At 37.6% G+C, this 11,419-nt stretch overlaps 1 protein-coding gene across 19 annotated transcripts in view; it reads right to left on the bottom strand.

Annotated features, from left to right (window-relative positions):
- Nucleotides 1–2,460: 2,460 nt before the first annotated feature.
- Nucleotides 2,461–11,419, bottom strand: part of PRRC2C (proline rich coiled-coil 2C) — an 89,274-nt gene continuing 80,315 nt past the window's right edge. For 7 of the 19 annotated variants that reach the window (XM_058310111.1, XM_058310116.2, XM_058310113.2 and 4 more), the window contains exons 29-35: nt 9,574–9,805; nt 9,261–9,383; nt 8,135–8,353; nt 7,514–7,617; nt 7,011–7,137; nt 5,945–6,181; nt 2,461–3,968 (exon numbers count right to left, since the gene is read on the bottom strand). In XM_058310111.1, the coding sequence (XP_058166094.1) occupies nt 3,711–3,968; nt 5,945–6,181; nt 7,011–7,137; nt 7,514–7,617; nt 8,135–8,353; nt 9,261–9,383; nt 9,574–9,805 (1,300 nt within the window). In that variant the 3' untranslated portion in view covers nt 2,461–3,710. Of the gene's footprint in view, nt 3,969–4,430; nt 4,484–5,944; nt 6,182–6,996; nt 7,138–7,513; nt 7,618–8,134; nt 8,354–9,260; nt 9,384–9,573; nt 9,806–11,419 lie in introns of all 19 variants that reach the window. The other 12 variants (XM_058310115.2, XM_058310117.2, XM_058310118.2 and 9 more) reach the window with 8 other exon arrangements.

Raw genomic sequence — 11,419 nt, 5'->3', positions numbered from 1 at the left:
ATATTGAATTCCCATTCTAGGGGGTCCTACTACATTCTCTAATAGAATGGCAAGAACCTTCCAAGTACACAGCCAGTGCCTAGTGAAGGAAGAGACCATTACACCAGGCCCTTGATATTGATGATTGTACTTATGAACCTTTTCTTGTGAAATAGAAACTTAGCCCTGGTATTATATATTGCCTAAGAGCTTTCCTCCTGAATACTAGTATCAAATGTGGCCTCTCTCTAAGCCAAACTCTGCATATAAACATAGAACGTTCTCTGGCATGGGACATGACTCCTGGGGATGAGCCTCCCTGGCACTGAGGGATTACTACCAAGTGCCAACTAGAAATGTACCTGGAAAAAGACTTTGGCCAAAAGGGAGAACTATTAAATACAAATGACTTTTTGTGGCTGAGATTTCAAAGCAGGGCCAAATAAGCTCAGGAATTTGGCACCCTAACAGTGGGCTTTACTTTGTAATTTATGCTCCCCAGTGTAAAAGACTCATTTATAGTTTCCCTACACATGGCTCTTCTGTTCCTTTTATTTGAACCTTTAATTAGCACTATACTTGTTAACCATATGTCCTAGAAACTCAAGTCTTTAGTCCATTCATGTTCCAGTTTAGTCCCAAATCTCAGCAGAATTGCAACACCTGCTCTACAGTTCATTGGATTCACCCAAGACTACTAATGAGATGATGGACAATGCCCATCCCAAGCAACTGTCTGCAAATTCAAGCAAGACAGTTCCATCCATGGGAACCAAGCCAAGCCAAGTAGAAAGAATGGGCATTACCACCCCCAAATCCTCAATATTGGGGAATCAACAATGGACTAAAGTAGACTCATTATTATTCTATTGTAGACTTATTATTCTAGCAACAGACCTTTTTCACTGATATAAAGGCAGTGGCCACCAGAGGTTCTGAGGGGAGGGAGAATAGGTGTAACATGGGGACACTTTCAGGACACTGGAATTGTCCCACATGACACTGCAATGATGGATACAGACCATTATACATTTTGCCATAACTTACAAAACTGTGTAAACTATATTCCAGTTAGTAGCAATGCTTTGTGTTCATCAATTACAACAAATGTACCACACAAATGAAAGATGGACTTGATGTGGGAAAGTAGGGGAAGAGGGTAGGGCATATGGGAATCCCCCATATTTTTTATGTAACATTTATGTAATCTAAAGCATCTTTTAAAAAAAGAGATATATGAAGACAAAGAGGGAAGGTCATGTGATAACTGAGGCAAAGATTGGAGTGATGCTCCTATAAGCCAAGGATTGCATGCAATCACCAGAATCTAGGAGAAAAACATGAACAGATTCTCCCTCAGTGCTTCTGGAAGGAACACGGCCATGCTAATACCCTGATTTCAGTGTGATAGCCTCCAGAACTGTATGAAAGTAAGTATCTGCTGTTTTAAAGCTGCCCAGTTTGTGGTAAAATGTTTCAGTTGCCATAGGAAACTAAACACCAACTTCATCACACCAATTTAGAGCATATTTTGACCAAAACCATAGACTGAAAGCACATATATCAACAGTCACTGAAACACATTTTTCTAAAAACTGGGCCTGGAAGCCAGGTGCTCTGGATATAGGATTTTAGGCAATTAAAATCTTTCAGTACTTTGTTAAAAATTTAGTAAATGATAAAACAAAACCCCACTGCCTTTCCGAACAAGTAATAATGTCTTATGCTAACAAAAATAAGAAATATTTTTGGGTCTTTCAATTTATTCCCAGAAGAATGGTGAAATGGTTTTCTACAGTCAGCACTTTGTCTATCAAGAAAGACTTCTATTTCTTCCTTGTCTGTTTTCAATAGGAGTATGACTATCCCAAGAACAGGGACCATGACTATTATCCCCCATGACAATATTTGCTTTGACTGATTTTGTTTTAGACTTCTTAAAATCGAGAAATCAAGTCTTTGGATGATGATTTCCTCCTAGAACATAATATACTCTAAGGTTACAATTTTTGGTATATAACACCTTATTGCTTCAGATTTTAGGAATGGATTAGAAGCTCCAGGGTTAATTATTTAGAGAATACTTTATTAGTTTCTGTAATCAAACCCATGTAGATAAGACCTTACATATTTAATACAGTGCGTTACCCCTGTACAAATGGGAAAAAAATTAAATTTAACGTTTCTAGACCAATATGGCTGTTAATTTCTGTACAATGCCAACTCAACATGGTACAACTGGGATACTTTTTCCAAAGTTGACAGCACAGCTAAAGTTTCCAAAAATTCAAATTATATATATATGTATATATATATATTTATATAAAAAGACCAATAGCAGTATGTTATGCATCAATAGCAGCAACAGGTTTTCCAGGTTCTGCAGTCATCTGAACAAAATTATAGAGACATCCAGCACACTCCGTTAAAAAAAAAAAAGAAAAAAAAAAGTAAAAAACAAAAATCCCAGAAAACAGCAAGTTCTGTTACTGTTATGGTACCTGGCACCATTTTTTATTAGCTTCTCAATCATCATCTGGAAAGAAAACATTCTAGAATAACGTCATTAAAAACAGGTCTGATATAGCACGGTCACGACTACGTATCATAAAGCAGGTACAAGATATTTTACATTCACAGAGGTATGATACAGTATTGTCCTACATCTATAATACTAGAGGATACAATTAAAAAAGGCATTATTTGAGACTTGATTCTACTTTTCCAGCAGAGGGCCCAAAGGATGGTGTGACACAACTCTGGTAAAGAAATGCACCTTCTTAGATAGGATTTTCTATAATTAACAGCACAGTTCTAAGGACATTGCTCTTCATGAACATCAGCTAAAAACTGTAAAAAACAAAAATAAAAAAACAAAACAAAAAAACACTGGATTCATACAAAGATGACGGAGTGGTGGCAAGCAGGATTCAACCTAACTAGTATTTTACCAAATCTGTCATGTTTGAATGGTGAGAGCTCCATGGAAGAAAGGATAGGCCAAGTAGCAATTCAAAGCTTCGGGCCACAACCAAAACACAGCATCATTTCAAACAGAAGCAACAGCCAAACACTGCCCATTTGAAATTATTCAAGGATGCTGACCTCAATATTTAATCATCTGTTCACTCATCCAGGAAGAAGGGGAGATCAGTCATTGTACTTTGATTGTGTTCAACTAAATCACCTTGTTACAAAAATAGCAAGCTGCCAGAATAAAAAATAAGGCTCCTCTATCCAGCACCAGTTATCTTCAGTTCTTCACAAGCCTAAAAACACTAAAACCATATTCAAGGACATAAGGGAGCAAAGAAACCGCATCTGATGTATTTATTAGCTGGGATCATCACACTGTTCAGGCTGAACTATTCCTCTGTGGTTATTTTCTGCCTATTCCGGTATTTTCATCTAACCATAAGGATTTTAGTTCTAAATTATATGCACTCAAGGAATGTGTGCACTTATTTGTAAATAAGTTCTGACTGAAGACATGTGGCCATGAACAGAGCATGGGTTATACTGTAGATGCAAGCTTGCAAAGTTTCATTTTTACTGGTAAAGCAGCTATGTGTCAGTATAAATTGCTCCTATGTCCCCTGTGCATCTCCAAGCTCTGGACAGAATAATGTCACAGACCATTTTACCCCTTTGGCTGCTGGCATTATCTGACTTCATTCTCCCTCTTCCCTCCCTCCCCCTACCCGCCAATCCCCTGCAATAAGCCATGGCCATTAAGATTTTGTTTCTTCGGTTTTGATCGCCTGAGGTTTGATTGGTCCAGTTCTAACAGGTTTGGCGGCTATGGTGGGTGCAGGGGATGGCTTTTCTTCTACTTTTTCCTGACAGACACCAGGAGGGTCAGTCAGTGTTTCAGGAGGTTTACTTGATTCACTGTCCACTTTCTGGGCTTTGCCTCCTATCTGTTTGCTCTGTTGCTGTTCAGAGAAGAACCGTTGCGTGGACTGAAGAACCTCTGCTCTCTGCTTTGCCTTTAAAAAAAATGAGGAAAAAAAAAAAACAACTGAAAATGCTGCAACATTACCAAAGCCTGTCAATCAATCTCAATTCAAACTCTTTTACCAATCACAAATCAGTTATATTCCCCACGTTGGTTTGGCCCAAACCAAAAGTACCTCATTGATCTTTCAACTTTTAATGCATGGATTTCTTCCTATCTTTGAAAAATATTCCATGTGATTTATTTATTTACTTTTACATTTGAAAGAACAGGACCACCTCCCACCACCTTTTCAAAGTTTGCCATCTTATAAAATAATAAAATATAACTTGCTGGTTTGTATTTTTTTCTAGGACATAGCTTATTGCTATGAAATTTTATTTAGGGAGCCTGCTTGTAAATTTGAAGACATACAGGTAACACTTAAAACTTCTATTTATCAATATTTGGTCTACAATAAAATGAAAAGGAAGCACTTATATTGTGGCATTACCAACACCTAGGACCAAATGTCTTGTGGCTGAGTCCTCTTCCCACAGCTCTCTTCTGCAGGGGAAGAGCATCAGAAATTAGTAACTACAACTTCACTTGATCACTAAGTTCTGATAGCTCCTACCACATTCTGAGCTGGTAAAATAGATAATTTCCTAGTTTCAATGACTATGTGCCCCAAAGAACATACTTACGCCAATCTGTAAATTATACCAGTGAAACATACACAATTAAAACTTAGGTTTCTACACTTCTTGCAAATAATAAAATACCCTTCATGCTCTATAGGTAACCTGTACTAGCCAAAGACCTGAAGCAATTTTCAAGAAATTTGTACCCTCCCCATTGCAAAGCTCTGTCATTTTCAACATGGGACTGTGTGAAAAATCCAGTGCCAAGGAGCCAGGGACAGACTGCAAACCAAGGCCAAATAGTTTCCAAAGATTTCTACACATACCAGCATTTAATAGTAATTAATAGATAAAGCCCTGGAAACATAACCTTACTAAAAGCAGGTATTATTTAACAAGAGTTTTACTGCAGGGTAATCTTTACATTTGATTACTCAGGATCAGAAACACAAGGGATATTAATACCCAGAAAGAAATTTTTGTCAAACCAAATTCTCTAATAGGATTATCCTAAACATGTTTCTAATTCAGAGTAAAGCATTAATGTGGACACTTTCCTGTTGGAAAGCAGTAAGCTTTTCTTTGTTCTAGTCTGACCTGATACAATGACTAAACAGGCAATATTACTAAGAAATGAACTGTACAGACAGGTAGTTTATACTATAAAAACTGTCCTATCCCCACACAGACTCCTAGGCACTCTTCTGCATTAGCAAACCTCACATTTATCAGTGCCTTTCATCATGAAGGATCCCAAAGTGCTTTTCTGAGTTCTTCATCTACAACTGTTCACTCCATTATAGAATACAGCCACCTCAGGTGGCAGGCAAAAAATAAAAGGGTATGAAAACAGTTTGAGAAGAAAACGGTACTTGGATGACTCATGAGGGGGAAAATCAAGATAGGTAACACGTCTTACCCACTCCAGAGTTTTGACATAACAATGATGTATATCTTCAGTTTAGGGAGAAGGCAGTAGTAGAAGGGATAGGAAAAAAGGGTAAAAAGAAATCAAAGAAAAGGGAAAAAAAAAGAAAAACAAGGAAATCTATAAATTCATATTACTTTTTGGCTCTTCCAAAAAAAAAAAAAATGCAGCATTTAAATTCAGATTTCCCTCAAATATTACTTTGTAAGCAATCCATCTGGGCAGAGTTTAATATCTTGTTTGCTGACTATAGTTGAAAAAAAAGGGAAGGGTGTGGGAATAGGGCTGAAAGAAAAAAAAAAAAAAGAAATTAAAAAAAAAAAAAGAATGAATAAAAGTAGCTCAGTTACATCTAAGTCAATGAATGCCTGGATATACGGTTATGGGTCCAGAGGCATTGTGAGACATGGATCAGAGACAGAATCTTGCTCTGTTGGCTGTCAACACTGTACTAACCTTCATGTCTTGTTCAGCCTTCAACGCAGCCTGGGCCTGATTACCTCTGACTCCAGATAGTGATCCACAAGGACCCCTGGCTACATGTGGCAAACGAGCATGGCTCATGAGGCCTGTGGTCAGCGGAGGAGGCATCTGACTGGCCAGTGCCATTGGTGGCCTCTGAACAGGCGCTGGGAAGGTGTTAGTATGTGGGGCTCTTACCAATGGAGGGACCAGGTTAGGCTGAGAGAGAATCTGAGTGAAAAAAACAAAACATACAACATTGAACTGTTAAAAAAAAAATTGCCAACTAAACCAGGTTGGCTTATCCCAGAGTAAATCTGTGCCCAGTCTGCCAGTGAAAGGAAGTGTATGGATTGTGCCATTCCATTAAAAGGAACTAAGAACAAACAGGCCATGCTTGGAGAATCTAACAGAAAAATTAGGCAAAGCATGCTCATTTCAGTTGGTTCTAGCATCTCAGCTGCAAATTCTGGGAATAGAAAGGCTATTGATTAGGGTATCTTAAAATAGATACAATTGCAGAAAAGGAACACACCTACACCAAACAGAAGAAAGATAATATGAATTCAACAACTGAGAGTTTTCGCAGGAACCAATTCTAGTTTGTGAGAGTTCTTATCAATTTTAACAGTCCTTTACTATGATTATCAAAGTAAAGATGTATTAGAACAATGTTTGGAAATTTTGCCCTCAAATGCATACAGGTAGCTTTCAATGAAACCAAGAAAACTTCAAGCACTGGGACCCTTCTCTGAAAAGTCAACTTCTTCAAAAAGATTAAAGGATAGGACTAAAATGAAATATCAGAGCTGTGTGGGGAATCTCTTAACTATTTCTATTGACTGTTTTAGAATTATACTGTTACTACCTGTATCTAGCTACAAATTGCAGAGAACATATTTGAATGTTGTGAATTTACCGTTAAGTCAGAAACTGTTTTTCATTAAAAAATTGTGCTTCTAGACTGCTTAACGTCTGTCATGATTATATGATCAAAGAATTAGCTGGGTTAGCAATATTTACATGTAAGTCACACTCATTCTTACTTATATTGGCCCACCTGGGGTGCAAACTGTGTAGGAAATGGTTGTGTCATTCTCACAGTGGCAGGGGCTGACTGGAATTGCTTCTGATAGACAATGCTGTTCATTTTGCTGGACTGGCTGTTCGGACTTGTGGAAGTAGCCCTTGGAAAGAAGCCATCGCTGGTCAGTACAGTAGTGCCAAACAATGCTGCTACCTTCTTACAGACACTGCTCTAATTCTTTGTAGTTGATGAAAAGTCATCAAGGTAAATTATCAGACATTATGGTAGCAGTGAGACAACAAAAGGGCATAGGTGAAAAAAGATACTAGAGGTAGATTTGCTCTGTATTAGGGAAATCTTAAATAGCATTAAAAACACATTTTCAACAATTTAAAAACAACATTTTAGATAATACTATCAGACTGTCTTATTAACTTCTTTTGTGTTTAACACAGAACTGGTGACTAAGTATATAAAAAACAAATGATGATTAATTATTTTGAAATTCTGGAAGCAAATTTAAATTTTCATTTTACCGGAAGGGACTAGATGTTGGTGTGGTGCTTCTACCACTGATTGGAGGTGTGCCTGGTTTTATATCAATGCCACTTCCAAAGGCTTTTAGTTCCATTTCAGACATCTAAGAAAAAGCATAAAAATTAAATGTAACATTTCTTAAATTCCATAAGCTAAGTGCTGTGTTTAACATCCTATATATGAAGTCTTACTCTAGCAAAGGGTAAACTATCTTTAGCACAAAAACCCTACAATTAAGTTTCAAATATGGAATTATCAGGCCAAATTTGTGGCTAAAAAATCTGATACTGTGTGAATCCAATTCTTGCACAGAATTTGGGGATTTCTTTAATATCAGGTAAAAACCAGAGGGGGGACAAACACTAAAAATAGAGGAGGGAAAAAGAAAAAATGGAAGGAAGAAGATGTGGCTCAAGCAGTTGACTGCCTGTTTTCCACATGGGAGGGTCCTGGGTTTGGTCCCTGGTGCCTCCTAAAAAAATAGATAAGTCATAAGTATACTGGGTTTTAAAATACCCTGGAAGGTGATGTATTTCATTTTTGTAGAATATACACCATGCATTTATTTGAATTATGGCCCTAAATTCCTAAATAAGTTATGTAAATTTTGCTTCACTTACTTTTCCTGTGGTTGCAATCATACTATGCTGGGTTCCAGCAGGGATCAGTCCTCTGAAAGGCTGGCTTACTTGTGCAGGACGACTCAGGCTCTGGGCCTGAGCTTGTGGAGTTGTATGCTGTAATGGGGGCTGAAGTGTCTGAGGCAAAGCAATTAGAGGTTGCCCTGTAGATCCAAAATTAGGCAAGGAAAGCTGGGATGCTGGCAAAGGTACTGTGACCTAGAAAATAAGAAAAGAAACCTTAGCAAATTTGCTTATACCTGTTGGATACATATCCTCATTAACTATATATATAAATATAGTTACATACATACAACTCAAATATTTTTCCATAAGCTTTTAAAAAATAAAATACATGAATCTACTAAATTATTTCACATACCAATATTTTGCCTACTATCTCCAGTCACTAGGCAGTGCAACAAGAAAATGGATTAATTAATGCTACACAGAGTAAAGGAACGATATAACTGAAATAATTGACTGTTTTGAGTTAATCCACAGTACATGTCAAATAACCACAAAATAAAACAAAATTATGAGGATATAATTTAAGTAGTTATAATTTCTCAAATAGCTGCAAAATAAGCTCTGAAAAGAAGAAAAGAACCTCTCAGTTTTCATAGAAGCACAGTATTTAATTTGAATGTCAATAAGGTAATATGTTTATGAATTCCACCCCCTAAAATAAATAGCAACCAAAAATATTTATGAGAAAAATGACTAATGGCTGGCTTCTCTCCTCCAGCCCTCTATCAACTTACCCTAATGGGTAAAAACCTATCACACTTACATGTTAACTATATATTCTGGAGAATAATTTTCAAACTTTTCTATTCATGGACTCCTGTGTTAAAACGAACCTACTACATGGAAATCCAGATTTTAAAAAAAAGTGAAAAGCAGAATTGATTAAAGTGGAGGCAGAGAAAATGATGCTCATGAGATGGAAGCACCTTCCATTCCAGTGGCTCCCATCTACTCTGCTCCCCAACCATGGAATTCCTACAACACCCCAGAGAACAGTCTGAAAATCACTGCATTATGTCCCCATCTTAGGTCTATTTTAAATTCCCAAACAATAACAACAACAACAAAAAAAATAAAGAAAATTGAGGAAATTTACCATGCCATAGTTTACCTGCTGGAGAGCACTTGGTGACTGGGCAGTGTTATAAAAATTTGTCTGACCAGGCTGTTGTACTTGTCCAGAATAAAGGTTTGAAGCCTGGGTGAGATTGGCTCTGGCCTAGAAAGAAATAGCAGTAAGAATGAAAAATTTTTCCAAAGCAGATATCAAGATTATGACTTCACAGCAATCTCTAAAAATCTTAAAACAACATGGGAAGATCTTTGCTTTTTCTTTAAAAAATGTTTTCTTAAAATAATCTGCTGCATAGGAACACAAGGACAGAATATGGTTCTAGCCCCTACTTTACCTGGAGAAGATGAGTATCGATTAGCTGGGAACCTCCTAGTCCTGATGCCTGACCCAGCTGATGCTCATACAAGATAGGAATAGGTTGAGTATTTGAAGTTTGTTGAAAGGCAAGACCTGACTGTGCCTTGGCGAGTTCCTGGTGTTGGACAGCTGGAAAGTTGTGGATGGCAGTGCCAGAAAGGACCACAGATGGCTGGGATAGACTGCTTTGCATAAAAGCTGGCTGAGATCTAGACAAATACCAAAGAGAAAACGCTTTTATTAGGAATTAATTGTATATGGAACCAGGACATTTTAAGAGGAGTATTCCAAATGGTCAGTTACTCTAGAAAAGAAATCAAGAAAAGAGGAAGAGAACAGATACCATGTGGGGCATCTGGGGGACATTGAGACTTGTCTATCATTGAGGTAGAGGCCTCAGTATCAATTACTTAATATTAGTTACTTAATTGAAATAATTAAGTAACTAAATGCAAATAGTGGATTACATCTATTTGTCATTCCTGGATTAGAAATGCTAAAGTTGTAGTTTTAGCAAAACTTCCAAGATAATCCCAAAATGTCGATATCACACAAATGAACAGTGATAATTAGGTAAGAGACTACCTCTAACTTCCAGTTAGGGTAAACAGTTTTTCACTTCTACTAGGAAAGAATCTGTTGAAATAAACTCAACTAAATGACAGAGTAAGACCAGAAAATAAAATATGCTATATAACTAATGATACAGATGCACTAAATTCTACTGAAGAACCTTTAATCAAAACACAAAAGCGTTAAGTCATATTTTTCAAGCTTACTAATGATTCTGCTATCTTTTGAAAAAGTTTGGCTGAACCTGGCTTCTTTATTAGTCTCATTTATGGTAATTTAAAAGAAATGGGGAAGCGGACGTGGCTCAATGGAGAGAGCATCTGCCTACCCCATGGGAGGTCTGCAGTTCAAACCCGGGACCTCCTCGACCCGTGTGGAGCTGGAGTGCCATGCCACGCAGGGGTGTCCCCCACATAGGGGAGCCCCACGCGTAAGGAGTGCGCCCCATAAGGAGAGCCGCCCAGCGCGAAAGAAGTCCAGCCTGCCCAGGAGAGGTGCGGTGCACATGGAGAGCTGATGTAGCAAGAAGATACAACAAAAAAGAGATACAGATTCCCAGGCCATTGACAAGAATAGAAGTGGACACAGAAGAACACACAGTGAATGGACACAAAGAGCAGACAACTGGAGTAGGGGCAGGGGGAAGGGGAGAGAAAGAAGTCTTTATTAAAAATAAATAAATAAGAGAAATGAACTATATTAGTTGAACCCAAGTTTAATCTATAAAGAATGGAAATTCTATCCGAACCACTTCAAAAATCAAAAGAAAATATATATCCAAAAGCAGATATGAAAACCTTCTTAAATGAAATGTCCTGAATGCAGAATGTGTGTGTATATTTTTTTGGGGGAGGGGGGTGTGATTTTAGGCCATTCCTATAAGCATTGATTATAGAGCTATATCACAATGCACTGCTCCTACCATTTGACTCCTACTCCCACTCTTCCACCCTCATTCAGTTGGAGGCCAGAGATATCTGGAGTTGAATTCAGGCTCTGCCAACTATTTGTAGTGTAACCTTAGGCAAAAAATGCAATCTTTTCAAGTTCTAATATCCTCATACATCAAATGAGGATGACAATATACCTTTTATGCTGTGTGAAGACTAAATTGAGCCAATGTATATGGAGGGCCAAATATCTATCATACACATGGAAAGTTTTCATCACTTCCCTAATAAAAAAGATAACTTATAGTGTGTCTCAGGGACTCTTTCAAAAATGCTTTGTCCTACTACAGAACATACCTG

Source organism: Dasypus novemcinctus, chromosome 13 (genome assembly GCF_030445035.2).
Source record: "Dasypus novemcinctus isolate mDasNov1 chromosome 13, mDasNov1.1.hap2, whole genome shotgun sequence".
Lineage (NCBI taxonomy): Eukaryota > Metazoa > Chordata > Mammalia > Cingulata > Dasypodidae > Dasypus > Dasypus novemcinctus.
This window is presented reverse-complemented; position numbering and strand designations above follow the sequence as displayed.